Source organism: Sparus aurata, chromosome 15 (assembly GCF_900880675.1).
Source record: "Sparus aurata chromosome 15, fSpaAur1.1, whole genome shotgun sequence".
NCBI classification, from domain to species: domain Eukaryota; kingdom Metazoa; phylum Chordata; class Actinopteri; order Spariformes; family Sparidae; genus Sparus; species Sparus aurata.
The window spans coordinates 23,179,528-23,197,705 of record NC_044201.1 but is presented as its reverse complement, the minus strand read 5'-3'; the positions used below and the strand labels follow the sequence as shown (position 1 = coordinate 23,197,705).

The window sequence follows — 18,178 nt, the reverse complement described above, 5'->3', positions numbered from 1 at the left end:
ACGAGACAAAATGTCAGATTACTGGCCACTTAAAGGAAAACCACAGACAAAACCTCTATCATGAAGACTATGAAAACACAAAGACGATCTTTCCAACTACTGCTCAGTCTAATGTCGGTCAAAACACAAAAGCAAGAGAGTAGCGGACAATACCTCGCACTCCACATGAGGCGATCACGCTGCAGAGAACCACAAGAGTCCACATGGTGAGTTCGTTCCCCTTGCAACATGCTTGAGATGCTGAACATGGCAGCTTATATAGCCGGCAGCCAGATGAGACACCGTGATGTGGCAGCCATAAAGTTTCTGATGCAGCGATCATTGCGCGTGAGAAACACACACTTGGTTGACTATCATAAAGCATGCGCAAAGATTGTTCATCTGCGGCTTCAGGATGTGTTTTTAAGGTGTTTGATTAAGATATCCGAGCAGAACTTCATGAGGGCTTTTGGGAACATGAAAATGTGCAGATAATAAAATCCACTGAAGTGTGGCGCTGAAGGAATCCTTCTCGACAGTTGCAACCTTTAACAGTAGAAGAGAATGAACATTAAACAGTTGTACGACTTTATTTTCAAACTCCTGTAAGTAAGAGAAACAAGTACACGAAAAGTTACTAACTATAAAAAGTGATTTGAATCCAAATTTACGTTAATCTTTTACAAAAACTGCCGTCTTGGATTGTCAATTACATTGTGAAACCCTAAGAAGTGTTGCCAGATTCTGCCAAAATCTGAGCGTTGTCAAAAATGTTTATCACCGTTAACTTGTTTTGTTATTTAGGAATATTGGACAATATATTAACAGAGGTATGCTTGAACAAAGTACAAATACTTCACTACTGTACTGCACTTTTCAGGTAACTGTATTTTACTTTCTGTGTATTTACTTTTCTTACAACTTTTTACTTTTACTCCCTTCATTTTCACACAAATATCAGTACTCTCTACTTCTTACATTTTCAAAACAGGCTGGTTGCATTTGAGGGGAATTATCGATTACTTTTATTTTTGGCTTTTCGCATGCTGCCTTCCCAACATCACAAGACTGATTTCAACTTGTTGCAGACGTAGTAAGATGGAAAAAGACAGAGAGGGGAAATGGGGACAGGAGGTGTGTCAGTGTCTTGTTTCTGCAGACACCTGGGAGCCCTCTGCCTGGATTTTCTTGTTTTCTCAGTTTGTTGCTGTGCTCGGGGCACTTTACCAACGCAAAATGTCGGTCCTGGGTATCGGACTCAACAATAAACTTTGTGGTGTGTTTAGGAACAGCTCGCACAAATCCTACTGATTCTACCTTTAAATTATATCAATATGACATGAATTTCAATTAGCTTTGCACAGAAATGGCCAGTAGAAATGCTCTCCAGTGATACCTTTATACTTTGAGAACATTTCAGAGCTGTAGTTTCTTAATTTGACAAGTCAAGTCAAGAAGTTGAATCAGCACTTCTACCTTTCTCACACGTAGTATCTGTTTTTCTGCCTGAGTAAAGAATGTGTGTACTTTTGCCACCTGCGTATATTGTTATACATAAATTGGTTCTAGATTTACAGTAAAAGTGTAAAATACTGGTGTGTTAACAGCAAGTCAGTGATATTCCAGTTTAAATCTACAAGCATCTCTACGTAAGACCTACAAACGTCACCTCGTATTAGTTCTTTATAATCTTATCAACCATAAGACACAAATAAAACACAAATAAGTTAATAAGAAGTTTATAAGAAGCCAGAAAAGACACGTGGAGGTTGTTGTTAAATTGACTCCTAACTTACCTTTATCAATTATTGCTACCGTAACAGTGTTTATAGATGATAAGGCCAGGGCTGTATAACACTAACAGTGACGTGATGTTTCTATTTCTGGTGAGAAAGTCTTGTGTACCTGCCCTGTTGGATCAGGTGTACGTAAAGGATTTTCTTCATCATGTTCAAGGATGTCACCCCCTGAAAATCAATACAAACTACACTGCTTTATAAACTTCATGCCTTCCAATGAAGACCATCTGAAGGGTGTTTGCTCCTTTCCCAGGACACGTTAGTCTAGGCATAACATCCTTTAACAGTTTGATAGTGACATAAAATAAATGCTATAATTAGGATACAAACCCTATACTAAAGTAATGATTAACTCAATTATAAATGATGAATGCCGGATGTATCGTGAGTTCCCTGTTGCTGACCATTAACAAATGAACAAGTTATTTAGACGATAAGTTCTCATCAGTAAAGGATAAGTTCACCCAAAAATTCAGTCTACTCGTCCCCATGTTGATACAAAGTCTTGCAAAGTTTCATAGTCCACAAAACATTTCTGGTGCTTCACAGTGAAACAGAGCCGCGTAAAAGCTACATAAAACATTACTTCAGACCTGTGTTTTTGCTCAGCCTCTCTTCAGAAAGCAGAATAGTACCTGTTCTCATGGAAATATCAATCTACCTTTTTTATCAAACATTTACATATCAATCATAAGTTACTTTTACGTAACTGAAATCCAACTAATGAATTTGTATCCCTTAATTGATGATCTATCAGGAGAAAACTCATAACATGAAGTCAAAGTAACTTCATCATGAGCAAGAGAAATGTATGACAGATCCTGAATTAATAATTGCATTAAATCATCGTTAATAGTGCATTAATGTATCTTTACTTAAGTATACGTTTTGTACCATTATTATAAAGTGTAACCTAAAGGATGAGCAATAATAAGAGAAACTTTATTGGTTTATTTTTGTATTCATCAGACATGTTATTACTTCTGTTTCAACGAGGATTACACAAAAACTACTAAACAGATTTCCATGAAAGTTGGATGGACGATGGGTCTCGACCCAGAAGAAACCCAGTTGAGTTCTAAAGGGTTAGGCTCTGAGTGCTATTCTAGTTAGTTCTTGCTTTAAGGTTTAATGAGCGTTACAGTTAATGTATATTATATATGTATATATATATATCAGAAAGAGAGAGCAAAAGAAGACATGATAACATCCTGTAGGAACAACAGCCGAGGAATATGATACATGAAAATCTGATTGTTTAGTGATTTTTTTAAGTCATTCCGGTTTGAAACATGTTTACGAGGTACTTGTTTGACTTCTGCGTTCAAGCAAAATGTTGAAAGAACATGCGTAAGTATCACAAATAAACATCCCTACAATATGGTGACATTTCAGTGAGTCACTTCCAAACACAAACAAGCCCGGCTGAGCTCTCCGTTCACCCCCCTCCATGATGCGACTTGCATCATCCTCCTAAAGTCAACATGTAGAGGGACATTGGGAGGTCTCTTTCTTCTTTCTGTCAGACCTATTTATCTATGGCCGTAGCACGTCAGTACAAAGCGGGCTGTGAGTCATGGCAGCAGAGCCCCTGACTCAATGCTGCTTTTGTTAATCAGTAACCAGAGTGGGAGCACCGCGGCCGGCCAACTGGGTTAAATTAAGGGAGCTGAGGAGTCAGGACCTCAGTCAGCCCTTCACTCAGCAGCAGCAGACACGCACGGTAAGAGCAAACTTTGACTTTATCTCAGTGATTGTCTTTGGAGTGAATGTACAAGCTTGTCAGAAGTGAGGGGGAATGTTTGAACTCAGAGTCCTATAATTTATGTTATATTATTAAAAAACAAAAAATGATGGTTCAAATGTCTGTCTTGAACTGAACTCAAACTGTCTTGTTGACCTACTTTTTAGTTTGATTAAAGGGTTAACAATTTCATCAAAACTGAAAGTACACATGATTTGTGATGGATTAGATCAAATCAAAACATTCTGTCAGAAGTCTGCGTCTCAGCAGAAAGCATCGGGTATCATGAATCAATCATGATTTTAGGCCTCTGTCATAGAGTCATCCGGTACACAGGTGGGCTGGTTGCGTATAAGAACATTTGAGAGGAAGGGACCAAGGCCATGTCCTGTGGTACGTGTCCAAACAGAGGAAAAGCCAGTGTTTGCTCACGTCTTCCAAGAGTCCATCAGTCCACATTTCTGCACGTTCAACTCAGGATAAAGTCCTACGTTTGCATAAGAGCACTTGCCCAGAAATCTAGGTTAATGACAAGAACTTGTAATTCATCAAGCAAAATATCAATTCTACCTTTTATTATCAACTCAACACGTGTGTAAAAGTTATACTGACTCATTCATTTTAGACATGGATTTATTCATACAGTTATTATGGCATTAATACGGCAAAACAGTGAGTGAACGCTTTTGTCTTGTATTTTGACAATTTGTGCATGTGAATTTGCTTGACCGCCTGAGCACGCAACCAGAGCTTCCTTTTTTTTAACAATATCCATCTGATTTTAGTCTGTGAACACAAACAAATTCACACACACAGACGCACATAGATGTGTCTTCATTATCTATGCGACCCCTGTTGCGGAGGGTAATGCCTGCTCTCATTCACTGGCCAGCAGGAGAGAGGTAACACAAAGAGCAATCAATCCATCACTGACATGCCGCTCTATGTCCAAGGATGGTTCCTGGTTCCTGCCAGGATTGGCTGGCAGGAACCAGATCCAGCCAGATTTCTGTCGAAAGCCACGCTAATACTAACGTACCATTCACAGCCCGATACTCAGACTCAAGAGCCTGTTGATCATTTGGTTTACTCATCATGAACTAAGAATATCTGTCTCTCTCCTCAGAAGGAATCGTTTTAAGGTGACTATCAACAAAAGCTAAAATGCAGATCCTGCGGTCGCCTCTTCTTGCCCTCCTGCTCTGCTGCTACCTCTCAGCAAGCCAAGCCAACCGCGTCTACATCCACCCCTTCCATCTCTTTGCCGCTGAGAATGTCAGCTGTGAGACCCTGCAGGCCCAGGCGTCCAAGCCTCTTGAGACACTTCCTGTGGCCCCCCTTGATATTGAAGTCCTGACGCCAGACAGCAGGGACCCGTCGAAGCTGGACGCACAGAAGCAGAACGTCACGGAGAGGACGGCGGTTCTGGCAGAGCTGTTGAACTCTCTGGGCTTCAGGATGTACAAGGCGCTCAGCAGCAAGCAGCAAAGTAGCAACACCCTCCTGTCCCCGGTCAACACCTACGGATCCCTCTTCACCTTCTACCTGGGAGCCTCCAAGAAGACAGCAAGCTTGTTCCAGGTCTTTGATTTTCAGTGTTGACTTGTGCTGAGCGTGGGGATGATTGATATGGTCCAATGTGATCATCAGGTCTCGTACTAATGAATTCCTTTCCTTTCAGCAACTACTGGGCCTGAGCAGTGGCACCGACCGAGAGGACTGTGTGTCCTTAGTGGATGGACACAAGGTTCTCAAGACCCTGCAGAGCATTAACTCTCTGGTGGACGACGGACCGAAAGATGAAATCACTACCCAGGTGTGGACCTTCGCTCGTCACGGTGCTCAGCTATCAGAGGATTTTATTCAAGGCACGCAAGACTTTTCGGACACATCATTCATCCGCGGCGTGGACTTCTCCAAACCTCAGGAGGCCGAGCAGTTGGTGAACAGCTTCGTGGAGAAGACGTCGGAAGGGAAGGTGAAGAGCGTCTTCAAGGATCTGAACGCCAGCAGCGACCTTCTGTTTCTTACCTCCTTCAACTTCCAAGGTTTGTCTCTCCCTTTTGTTTGATTAGAACTTGGCCAAGTGTGTCGCGCCAAAGATTGTATCTGGAGTGGACAACATTTTGCAGATCTGGGTTGTACTCATCAACAGTGTCTCTTTCAAGAAATCATGACCCAGTTACTCAAGATGATCCACAGTTTCATGGAGGAACTGTCTACAGCTGATATCGCCAAATTTGGGGCAAATTTGGAACTGCATCACGTTATAATCACAGCAAGATATTATATACATTATCATGACTTTTACCACACTGTAAACCCGTGCCAGTTGACCCAGATGCTTATATACCAAATTAAATTCCTACAGTTTACAAGGTTTAGAGTCGTGTCAACTGCTGCACCCCCTTGCAGTGCCTGATTGTGTTTCTTTACTTGTGTCTTTAGGTAGCTGGAAGACAGCTTTCCAGCCAGAGGAGACCTCCACGCAAGAATTTCATGTGGACGAAACAACCACAGTGATGGCTCCACTGATGACCCACACGGGTCGGTACCACTACCTGAACGATAAGGTAAATAAAAAATGTTTAATGCCTAACGTTAGCTTATTTGTGTATTTCTCTTCAACACGTATTTGCAGCTGTAGTCCATGAAATGTACTTTGGTGACGAGCAGGAAGCTTGAGGTTGCTCATGATGATTTTTTTCTCACCGTGAAGGTACGGCGGTGCACAGTTGTGAAGCTGTCTCTGAGCAAACGCTCCTACATGCTGCTGGTTCTGCCTCATGAAGGGGCTAACCTCCACGACATAGAGTCTAAGCTGGGCACTGCTGTCATGTCTGACTGGCACCAGAACCTCCAGGAAGGGTGAGTGCTGAGCTTTTTAAAAACCCTAAATCCAAACCATGCCCCTGTGGTTGATAAAACATGATAATGTGCCCTCTTGGGTGTCCTTCCAGCTGAACGAATTTGATAAAGTGCCCTTTAGTTGCCCTCTCAGTGCCCTTTTTGCACACTGGGGCCCCAATGGTGCCTTTTTAGTTTTTGTCGCCCCTGCCCTTCAAACATCCTGAGTCCGCCACTGATCTATACCTACATTCATCATAATAACTTGTCAACAAGTTACAAATATCTATAATTTCGTAGATCATAATATTTTGGATCTTCATCCCTTTTTTTAATGTTTTTTCCAGGACTGTAGAAACACAACTGGTTATACAGTATATGTTGTGTCACTGTAGAACAAATGAGGCTGTAGATTTTAATGGAATCGCTTCAAATACTTTTCATCTTAATATTAAATCCCTGTCTTCTGTGCATCTGCCCAGTCTGTTGGAGCTGTCCCTTCCGAAGTTCTCCATGTCTTCCGCGACTGACATGCGCGACCTGCTGACCAACATTAGTCCAGAACTCGAGGCCAAACTGTTGGGCTCCGAGGCTGAGTTCAGCCAACTCAGCAACACCCAACCCTTCGCTATAGATAAGGTGAAGTAGATGAGTGGTCAAATTAAATACTCACTGTGTACGTGTCCATCACTAACATATCTCTTTGTCTGATCTCAAGGCGGTCAACAAGGTGATGTTTGAGATGTCCGAGGAGGGAGCAGAACCTCAGGACAAGATCCAGGAGGCAGGCATCCCTCTGAAACTCTCCATCAACAGGCCGTTCTTCTTTTCTGTCATAGAGGGAGATTCGAACGCCATCCTCATGCTGGGAAAGATCACCAACCCTACACTCTGAAGTTACACAGTGCCCTAAAAACCAACAAAAACCTCTGACGTGAAAAACAGCCAACACACAAGACCCATTTCTTCACAGTGTTCCTCATCACCTACAGCTCCTGCAGGTGCTGAAATCAATCATGCGACAGACGCCTCATTTAGATCTTTCCCTTCTTTTTCCAGCTGAAATAATTTCTACATGCAGTATTTGAGGAACGAACTCGCTCACAGAGGATCTATCGATATTACGCAGTGTTGCAGAAACAGTATTTATGAAAAACCTGTTACTTTAAGCTGAGTTGTTTTCAAGCAACCACTTAAAAAATCCTAATTTGTTTTTTGTTTTTTTCTCCTGTAAAATTTATTATAGCAGAGTTCTGTACAGTATTTTTCAGTAGAGTAGGTACAGTAACCACGATTCTCTACGATCAATGACTGATGACTTTGTATATTGTAACTAAGAGTTTATTTTTGTTTTGTTGCGATTTGTGATTTCTGTAATAAAACATTTGTAACCCAAAACACTTGAAATGTCTTTTTTTAAATAAGGATTTCAGCTTTTTATCATTTCAGTGATTCAAATTATTGTGGTGTATCGATATTGATCACCTAAACAGGTCAGGAGAGAGAAGCCTACAGACTGGGTGGCAGGGAAGCGCTGCACTAGAGGTCATTAAACTTTCCAGTCAGAAATTATGCTCCATTTTTTGGAAATTGGGACGAGACTCAGGATAACAAGTTAGACTATTGTTAATTTTGGGAACCATCTCAACAGCTACTGTCAGTCAGCTAGGTTTTTGCTAGTTTAAAGTATAACATTTTGATTTTTCAGATAAATCTCAAACATATTTCACATCCTGTTTCCATAATTCTTTCCTCATTTCATTTATAGAATTTATTTGTACAATGCCTGATTGAAAATGTGGTTGCTGTACTGGCATTTGATACTGAATAATACATATTACTCATAAATATTAGAAGAAATATGAATTACAACATGCATTAATGTGTGGAATAATATGGGAAAAGGTATCTCATCCACTTTAACTTTTAATTCTTATAGTACATTTTCCTAATTACACTTTTAATTTACTTTAGTAACATTTTCAATGTAGGACTTGTAACAATATTTTTACAGTGTAGTATTATAACATCTACTTAAGTTATACTCTGAATTTTTCTCCACCAGTGCCAACGCTTAGAGCTGGTGCGTGATCTTTCCATTAAAACACGCAAATTCAACTCTGTATCCAAAATTCTTTGTTTTATTCCCAAGTTACATTATGTTAAACATATTATAATATACAACTTTGATTTTAACAAAATGTACATGTTACACACAAACAGACTTCTCTATGTCAGATAAATCCTTCACCAAGCAGCAGAAATTAAACAAATATCATTTGATTGACATTCTCTCTTTACGAATTAGACTTCAGACTCTTGTTATGCGACATTCTGGCCCAACATATAGAGCAGTTTACATGACCTGCATCAGTCATTTTCTGTCAGTTCTTGTCCTTCAGTCTTCGTCTTCTCGTCATCATTAACCGTTACCAGACCATGACTCTGGACTTCTGACTTTTATCCTTCACAAGTCTTGCAGGGGTCGGGATGAGTGCAGCATGTCAGACCTTCCTGGTTACTGCTCGGCGAGCTCTCGGGCCTCTTTCACGAGGTCCATCAGAGTGGAGAACATGGAGATGTCACTTTGCTGAAGACCCATCTTCTGGATCTGAGACACACAACAGCACAGAGCAGTGTAAGAGAGAATAGTCAGAAGTCAGATGATGCTGATGTTTGTAACAGAACCTGGAAGCAGTTGGTCTGCATGTTTCAAACGCCACCTACCTGTTCTCCCAGGTATTCCACATCCAGTGCCAGTTGTAGTCGGATCTTGCTGTCGTCTGTCGGTCCTCCGTTTGCTCCAGCCGAAGAAGTCGCGCTCGCACCCTTCCTGGCTTGCTTCAATCGCTTCAAGCTCTCCTCCATCTTTCTCACTGAGCTCAGCACCTCAGATATGGTCTCATAGTACCTGAACCCAAGAAAGACAAAAAAATCTAACTGTTACACAAATTAGGTGGCTGGCAGCTAGAAGTGAAATTTCATAAATCTTCAGCCCGGGTTCTTTATTTGTGTGTTGGCTGACCTCTGTGTGCATTCAGACAGTGTGACTCGCAGCCACTCTTGTGCCGTAGAGGGAGTGACCAACCCCGTCGAGTCAGTCAGCAGCTGATGTAACGGGCGTAAGGCGTTGTCCATGTAGGCTGATGCACGCACCGGCAGTTCCTGTGCAAAGAGGAAGTAGAATGTTGTATTGACGGCGAGGAGGGAAAATAAACATTTGCTTGTGTTGAGGATCATGGTCAGCAGAAAACTGAATTTGAAGATTGTTCATGTTGAGGGTGGAGGCTTTATATGTATCTCTATTAATTGTCTTAATGTAGAGATATGCAGCTGTGGATCATATGGAAATATTGAAGTTTGCATGGTGCAGCTCCATAATGCAGGAAAATGTCAATAAAGACTAATTATTTTGTTCCTTATTGGGCAATGTAGGTGAGAGTAATAATGTGGAAATCAAATGCTATTCATGAACCAACATGCCTCATCAATCTGAGCGGTCAGTGAATTTCAAAATGCGAAATTCTGACCTTTAACTTTAGCATTTCCACCAGAAAAAATGTATGTCACACCACAGTTCCAAGTGCATAAGCCCCCCAGGATTTGTCTAAATCAGACAAACTCCCAATGTTTGCTCGAAGATAGGCTATATGATGAAATATAGGAGAGACACGTATATGTGCCTGTTTGCAGCTTCACTGACCTTATTCGTCCTGCGGTAGAGTCGTGGAACCTCAGAGGCACTCTTCAAGAAGCGGCAGCTGCGCTCAGTCAGATGCTGTGTCATCCTGGTGTTCAGAGTGGGAATGCTACTCGACAGGCAAGCCTTGGAGTCTGACAGAGCATCTGACATAGACGAGAACACTGGTGAATACTAAAGTACACGCTGTAACAGTCTTACCAGAGTTACCTTTGTGCTGAAGCAGGATACAATGAGAAAGGAATCAATTTGTGACAGAGATATTGTCTTTGAAGATGTCACGCTCAAAAAGCCTGTTGGAGATTTGTTGTTTTCGTTCTAAAATGTCAGTGAACATTTACGGCTAGTTGCACTGACATGTGTCTCTTGGCATGTTTTCCCAAAAATTAGAGCACAGCAGAAGTAAGGCACCCTTCCGTTTACAAAAGAAGGAAAAAATAATCCTCCAAAATGAGATGGCATGCCACTTGTATTACAGGTTCTACTTGACAACAGAACAATGCTTTAGAACCGTTCTTATGCAAGTGTATACTAATCCGACTGGACAATTCTTCCTCATTTCCTGACAAAACACTGCACAATAAGATCAAGCAAACACAACACAAAGGATGTGGAAAGTCAAAATCACTTCTGTGTTTACTGTATGGGTAGCTCACCTTCCACAATAGCAAAGTTCTTGAATCCGATGGCTTCTAACCGCTGTCTGACAATCTCGGACACCTCTGGTATCTAAGAGAAAAACAAGAAGCTATCAGTTGTCATCTTTCCATCTAACTGTCAAGGGAATTTAACTCTGGAGAGGTTGCAAGAAAGAAAGAAACATATCTAAATGCTTTTACTATCACCTTAATATGTTTCTTTTCACTTTGTCATTCATGTAAAATGTAGAAGCTTAACCCCACGTACTTCTAACATGTAAATAATGCAAGTAAACTGTATTTAGTTCATGTCTGCGCACCTGTTCCTGCAGTTTTTGGATGTCGGCTGCGATGTAGACCAGCTGTTTGGTGGACAGAGAGGCAGGACTCCCACTCTCACTGCCACCTTCATCCATTGACGTTCGGCTGGAGGTGGAGGAGGCCGAGCTCGGCAAGGGCCTGGTTGGCTCTTTGGTCGCCTCGGGGGATGGAGTCTTAGTCAACACCTGCGTCGACATCGATCAAGTTGATAAGAGCAGGTAACAGCCACATGGATATCCATTAGCACTGAGCTTTTGATGTTGAAATTTACGCTTAAAAAAAAATATTGTGGTTTATTTAAGTTTACCTCGTCAAGAAACTTTGCATATCGTGCGTAGAGCTGCAGCGTGAGCTTCCAGAGACGATGGGCCAGAGGCGACAGGTAGACTTTGTCTGACCAACATCTCACTAGACAGGACCACAACACCTCAGATACCTGCAGGTGGTACGCACTGCCAGCTGGACATAGACAGACACAGACACATAGTTACTGCAGGTGAAGTATTAGTTGCACACCAGCGCTCCTGATAGAGAATAAATTCCAACCTGGTGCTGCAACTAGTCCTTCACTTATGGCGTTCTCCAGACATCCTGCGATTTCCTTGTACCTGAGAGGGGAAAGACAAAACAATCAATGTGTTATCAGCTTATTTCTTGCATCAGCTCTGATAAACACAGACTTATGACATAAAAAACAACACCGTGTGTCTTAGAAATAATGGACTTTCCAGAGAAAGCTGAACTGTGCAGGTTTGTATTGAGAAATGAGGACACGGCCTAATCTTTACAGTGTGTGCGTGTTTGTGGGGGTGGGAGGAGGTTGACAAACACTAGACAGGTTTTTCCACAGATCGATGGCCATTCAGTCAAGGTCCAGTGTCATGTTTACGGGCTATGTTTAGTAATGCGCTGACACACATCTTCAATTTTCATTTTGCTTCTTGTCATCACTCTGCATGAAACTCACACCCACGAGCAATCTTCCAGATTCCTATAAAAAAGGGCTTTGTTCAACTTGTGAACGTCTGCCAACTTGTCTTTTTCCCCTAAAAAAACGCTGACAGCCTGCAATTTTAACCAAAGCTCGTCTCTTTAGTCATTAAAGAAGCAGACAATCCTTCAAAATACATAATGCGCAGAAACTCCACCTTCACCGATGTCGCACCATGTTCGTTTTAGCTGAGAGGTTTAAATTCAAGAGGTTAAAACACACCTATTGCCGTATATTCATTGCATACAAGTAAAAATCGATGTAATCTGAGGTTGTGCACATGTGTGATTTTCCAGGAAGTCTTGTGATCACAGTGCAAGTTAATCTGCCAATAACCCTATCAGTAGTGCTTGTTGGACAGTTGTATAGCTTTCTCCACACATAGCTTTTCTGGCATCCGATTTTTTGAGGGGGGGGGGGGGGGCTGTGTCAAACATTTCAGTAACTTTCCAAAACCAACAATCCAACTTTCACACACTTTACGTAAGGAAGTGAGAAAGGTGGGTTTGAACTCTCTCTAGGTCTCTTTTACCGGCACTTTTCATGTGAACAACTAAGCGCAACACTGTAAAAGCCTTCCAGGGGAGAGTATGTGCACCATTCCACCCATATTTAAAAGATGTCGCATCTCCCTCCTCTCTGAATGCCAACTTTTTATTCTGCCTTCGAGGGTAGCTTTTCAAAACAGCACTTTTTCGACACAGGGGTCTGAAATAAGTTTTTCTCCTGGCATAATGCAGACATTAAAGTACACTACTGCCTGCACAAGAAAACATAAAACTTCAACCGAACAGCTTTTCACTCCACCTTCGGGCAGTAGCTGTCCCATCATTACGGATATGAAAATAGTTATAGGTGTTCTGAGCAAGCACACTCAAAGGCAGAGTGAAAAGTTGTCTCGCAGAGAGAGGGGAGACATGATGTTGTTTGATTGTGGGGATAAAAGATACATTTCCAAACCATCTCCTCTGGAATTAATGTGTAATGTTGCACGTGTTGTGTGACAAATAAAGAGAGAGGAAGTGAGAACCTTGGCACATATCTCACCTCCACACAGCTGGACAATCATGGTGTGAAATGTGTACAAAAGAGACGCCGGGGAGGTGCGCTGCACATAGTGTAATATATACTGGCTTTGGTATGTACAGTATAGATCATATTGAGGTAAAACGCACCGTAGTTGAAAGTAGACAGGCAAGTTCCATTTGTTGTGGAAGCTGGTATATGAGGGGTGTACTCTCAGTCTCTTCACACTGGCCTGCGAGCTGCACTGACGTTCAAACTTCCGCACAAACTCCATACTCGCACTGTAACGCTAGAGAAGAAACAGAGTGGTGGTGAAACTACTCAGTCAAACACTGAGCAATGTGACTGCACACAATCAACAAATCTTTTACAAAGAAGTGAATCCACTGAGGCTGTACCTCATAGAATATGTCAGGGTTTCCAGGGCTGAAGAGGTAGGCCAACCTCTCCTCGATCCCTTTGATCATCTCCGGCCACACAGAGTTCACCAGGAAATCATAACCAGGCACTGTGTCAGCTTTGTCACTGAGGGGAGAAGAAACACCAGCATGTTAAAAATAAGCTGTAATTTCATATGTATTGGCCACTACTCCAGCTACTGATTCATTTTATCCACACAATATAGGGGCAAGTTGTTACCATTAGATAACAAAACCTTGGAGGGCGAACAAAGAGAAACGTTCATGTAGTAAGTAAGAGTAAATGAAGCATGGTTATTACATTAATAAATAAATAAACACAACAAATATATATCGAAAGTGTGTGGTCAATATGCCGAATGTAACAGATGAGAACAGACAACTTGCTTTTCTAGTAGAGATAAGAAGATCTTAAAACACAACAAAGAACTAGTCAATCTATGAATGCTTTGAATTCATTTGGATCATTACCTGGATATGGCTCCTCCAGTCACCGCTCTGAGCTGTTGACAGTGATGAGGAACAAACTCCAACAGTCTAGAGTACATCAGCTGGAGACCATTCGGACTGGACTTCACCACCTCTTCTACTATCACCTATGAGAAGGGTAAGGAAGAAAAGTTATCAATTAATGTCTTCAGAAGGGCAGAAATGTCCGGGGATTAACAGTATATCAAACCATGTGTGTTTTTGTTTTTACCTGGTCCATGTAAGGTTTAACCAGCACCTGTCCTACCAGAGCCTCAGCGTCTCGTGTCTTGTCTATGGTGGCATATGTCCTCAGGCAGTGACGCACCATGTCCACATTGGATGTTTGCAGACCCTCAATCAGCAGCCCCTCCAGAGACTGCTGCAGCATGGAGGTGATCCCTGCGATACGCTGACAGAGGACAGAACATTTTCAAATACACAGTAAAAACCAGAATATTAAATATTTTTAAATATTTCAAAATTAAATTAAAGGCTTTCCATAAAAGCAGATGGTAGTATTGATTACTGAAACTGATTATCTTTGTCATATAATTACAGGGCTGATGGACTGACAGATGACCAGCCAGATACACTAACAGACTAACTGAGCGGCTATTGGTTTATCGGCTGTCCGACTGATTGGCTGGTTGACACTTACAGGTCTGACTTTGTCCAGCAGGGGCATGCCTTTGCTCTGCACAGCGTGGAACTGCAGCTGGTTGAATTCTGTAGCAATTCTCTCAAGGATCTGACCTGCTAACAAGGGACTGTACACAGCAAGACAGACAAACAGACATTCAGTCAGATATTAAAGCTTAGAACAATATCCCTGCAGTGATCAAGTTTTGACTACCTGAAGATCTGGTTTGCTCAAGTAATGTGTACAAAGATTTTGCCGTGCATTGTGTCTGGGATGTATGTTGAAAAATGGAATACAAGGCATAAGATTACAAAATAGAACTATGATTTTCCATGTCCAAAAAGACAGATGTGTTAAAACCTCTTCTAGCCAACTTCATCTGACTTTTCAATAACATCCTATTTGTCACTTCTGGTTAGGCCGAATATTAAGCTCGTCAGTTTCCCACCTGCTTATTTCCAGAGAGCTGGATTCTTTGGAGTTCTGTGAGTGGAGGATCTTCTCAATCTTCTCAACTGAGCGCACCACCTGAATTAGCCTCAGTACACACACCTGATGAATAGAATAATAAATGGAAGATGATAATGAATTGATATTGTCCCACAGAGTAGACTACAGAATATCTGTTCTATACCATCTTCTAAATTAAAAGGTTGGAAAACTAATTCCTATAAAAATAATCTAAGAACATGGTAATAGACTGTGTGACACCAAATCTAGTTGAAAACAGCATTATGTTCACAACATGTCGGGGATTTGCCATACTAGACTATCACAGAGCTTTGTTAAGGTAATCAAGTAATATATTCAGTGATCAAAACAAATTATGATGAGGTCAGACAGAAGGACAAGAAGCCAAACCTTTTTTTTCTGCAGATCGTCCTGTTTGGACAGCTGACTGTCTATAGCCTGAATCACCTCACTCACACAGGACCGTAGACTCTGTAATAGACAACAGCCAGAAACATGAATAAACACGGTCTAACGACAGAGGATGTTGTTCACTGTACAGATTGTAAAGCCCATTGAGGCAGTGCGATTGTGATTTTGGGCTATATAAATAAAATTGATTTGAAAAATTGATTTGAACACTCTGCAGCAGAAATTCCTCAAAGCTTACAGTATATTTAATGACAACACATACCATGACCTCCTCTCGCAACTGTCCCAGCGGCACAGAGAGCTGATTGAGGGCTTTGTCCATCCCCACCTGAAATGAAGGAGAGGACATCTGAGATTAAAGACGGTCTTAAATTGGTCGGATTTACTTTAAAAAAGGAAAACTATGTGGTGTGCTCTCCGTCATTTTTAAAGAGCCCCAAGGTACTGAACTTTTAAGGCTGATCCCGTTACTTGACCAAACAGATTCTTTTCAATTTCCTTACATCACACATAAAAAGTTTCTGAAAAAAGACATTTTACAGTACAGCAAAAACCCCTGTTATCAAAAATAACAGTAACAGTAAATAAAAGAGAATTGTTCATTTCCAACAACAAACATTAACCCCATTTTTTAATACTTGTATATAAAAACATTTTATTTAATATACACTGTGACAACACAATTATTTGTGTTGTTGAAAATTATTGTACACACCAATGCCAATATGTTAAAATCTTATCCAGCAATATTAAAAGTATTTTATCATAAAGCTAGCTTTACTTATAAACATTATAGAATAATATATCTTTACAGATCTAGCCACTGATTTCTAGATCCCCTCCCTGTCTCCAGTGGATTTTAAACTGCTGGCAACATTAAAAACTGACCAGGTTGGTGGAGAGGTTAACAAAGTCTGCATAGTCCTTGTTGATGAGCTCCACCATGGCTGTTTTCAGCAGCTTGTAGTAAAGCTCCAGGTCCTCTCTCATCTCCTCCAGCTGGACCTGCTTCCGACATTCTGCCACAAACTGGTCCACGTCAAAGTCATCCTGCAGACAGAGACACAGCAGAGGGAGGATACAGACACATTTATATGAGATAACAACACTTTTCAATCAGCCACGTACACAATAACATCCAGCATTACAAAAACATGGAGACAGGACAATTTATATCAGAAATTGGAGAGTAAATCGACTCAGCTACAGACTGACAGACCAAAAAAAGAAGAATTCAGCCACATCATGCAGAATGAACACATCTTTATCATTGCTAACGTCGTTTGCTATTAAGGATTACATGCAACGTCACTGTTTGACATGTTCGATATTATCAACATTAACCATCCCTGTGATGTAAGCGTAATAGCTCATTAGTATTTTCATTCAATAACAAACAATAAAAGCTTGAAGAAACAGGATCTTCCAGTGGGTACAGTCGACTAGCTAATGCTAGCTAGTTCCACAGCATACGCTATCGTTAGCGCGCTACCAAAAGTGACGTTGACGGCTTTTTACCTTCATAAAAACATCCTTGTCGAAGCACAAAGAATCAGGTCCTTTCGGTAGATTCATGTTCGATTATAAAACGCTAAAACATAACATAAACAGAAAAAAGTCACACGTCTCCGGTTAGCTGCGGAAGGCTTCCGCAAACATGGCAAGCGCACCAACGAAGAAGAAGAGTCAGGAGGAGGACTAGTGGACAGGTGACGTCAGCGGCCCCTAGAGGCGGCCAGAGGTACATGTACTGTGGCAGAGAGCCCGAGGCTGTGTAAATGTCAAATACAGTCTTTCCACAGGTTGATGGGAGGCTTAGGTGCACGTATTTGGAGGGGGTGTTCGGTATCATCAAGCCAAACGTAATGATATCCCCAACTAACCCATTTTGAGTAGTGCATATCATATTTTAGACTATTATTATTCCCATATTTGTGTGCTGAAGGTTGGAAAAGCAAGAGCAAATAATATAAAAATCAACAACCCTGAAGCTTAATGATAAAACCAGCTAAAAAAAAGGCCACTTGGGTGTAAATACAACCATTAGATCTGTCATTTAGTTTGTTTTGATGCAGTGGGTTGCATCAAAATAAATTAAATGACAGATCTAATGGTTGTATTTACATTCATTTAGCTTAGGTTGTGCCTAAATTGCCTTGTAGGGGAGACAGGGTAAGATGAGCAACATTTTACATGTGATCATTTTACTGCAAAATGAAAATGTATGTATGTATGTATGTATGTATGTATGTGTGTGTGTGTGTGTGTGTGTGTGTGTGTGTGTGTGTGTGTGTGTGTGTGTGTGTGCATGTATGTATGTATGCATGTAACAGTTACTATATATATACCTCAGGTTGTTGAAATTAAAACACTTCACCCTCGTTACCACCCCTCAGGTGCCCTTGACCGAGGCCCTCAACACTGACTACTCCCACATCGCTCTCAGTGAACCCTCCAGTGAATAAACAAAGGTTGAAAACAAGATACCTTGTTACGATCATTTTAGAACAATGACCGTGATGATGGCACAACTTGCCCCAAGGTAGGGGTGAAAATGAGCATGGGGTTAAAAGCCTCCCAAATGCATGTTGATCTTTGTCCAACAAATAAAGGTCTCCGGGCCTAATATAAAGGGGAAAAAAAGCAATATGGACAGAAGAAATCGAAGGTTTATTGAGATCCGTACTGTACACTGGGTCGCTGATAACCCAATCTCACCAC

At 41.3% G+C, this 18,178-nt stretch overlaps 3 protein-coding genes across 17 annotated transcripts in view; 1 reads left to right on the top strand and 2 right to left on the bottom strand.

The window, feature by feature from the left end:
* The window catches only part of LOC115596696 (deleted in malignant brain tumors 1 protein-like), a 40,144-nt gene extending 39,920 nt beyond the window's left edge, over positions 1 to 224 (bottom strand). For 13 of the 14 annotated variants that reach the window (XR_003986946.1, XM_030442018.1, XM_030442010.1 and 10 more), the window contains exon 1: positions 154 to 224. Coding sequence is in view for 13 of the 14 variants with exons in the window: in XM_030442018.1 (XP_030297878.1) it covers positions 154 to 205 (52 nt within the window). In the remaining variant the exon portion in view is untranslated. The remainder of the gene's footprint in view (positions 1 to 153) is intronic. The other variant, XM_030442017.1, reaches the window with a different exon arrangement.
* Positions 225 to 3,355: 3,131 nt separating this feature from the next.
* Positions 3,356 to 7,767, top strand: agt (angiotensinogen). Of its 2 annotated transcripts, none has more exons than XM_030440918.1 (7): positions 3,356 to 3,501; positions 4,649 to 5,103; positions 5,204 to 5,570; positions 5,971 to 6,095; positions 6,242 to 6,390; positions 6,852 to 7,008; positions 7,088 to 7,767. In XM_030440918.1, exons 2-7 carry the CDS (start codon positions 4,687 to 4,689, stop codon positions 7,262 to 7,264), a joined length of 1,392 nt encoding a protein of 463 aa, XP_030296778.1. In that variant the 5' UTR covers positions 3,356 to 3,501; positions 4,649 to 4,686; the 3' UTR covers positions 7,265 to 7,767. The 2 variants fall into 2 exon arrangements, with proteins under 2 accessions (XP_030296778.1, XP_030296777.1); XM_030440917.1 differs by having other exon boundaries at positions 3,368 to 3,501; positions 4,652 to 5,103; positions 7,088 to 7,371.
* Positions 7,768 to 8,485: 718 nt separating this feature from the next.
* On the bottom strand, positions 8,486 to 17,148 carry cog2 (component of oligomeric golgi complex 2). The gene is made up of 18 exons (XM_030442875.1): positions 16,976 to 17,148; positions 16,346 to 16,507; positions 15,720 to 15,785; positions 15,437 to 15,517; positions 15,024 to 15,127; positions 14,594 to 14,702; positions 14,165 to 14,344; positions 13,936 to 14,060; positions 13,444 to 13,570; positions 13,195 to 13,334; positions 11,575 to 11,636; positions 11,336 to 11,487; positions 11,028 to 11,213; positions 10,726 to 10,798; positions 10,073 to 10,215; positions 9,395 to 9,534; positions 9,097 to 9,280; positions 8,486 to 8,980 (listed from the first exon to the last, which is right to left on the bottom strand). The coding sequence occupies exons 1-18, from the start codon at positions 17,030 to 17,032 to the stop codon at positions 8,888 to 8,890; spliced, it is 2,184 nt and encodes a 727-aa protein (XP_030298735.1). The 5' UTR covers positions 17,033 to 17,148; the 3' UTR covers positions 8,486 to 8,887.
* Positions 17,149 to 18,178: the final 1,030 nt, after the last annotated feature.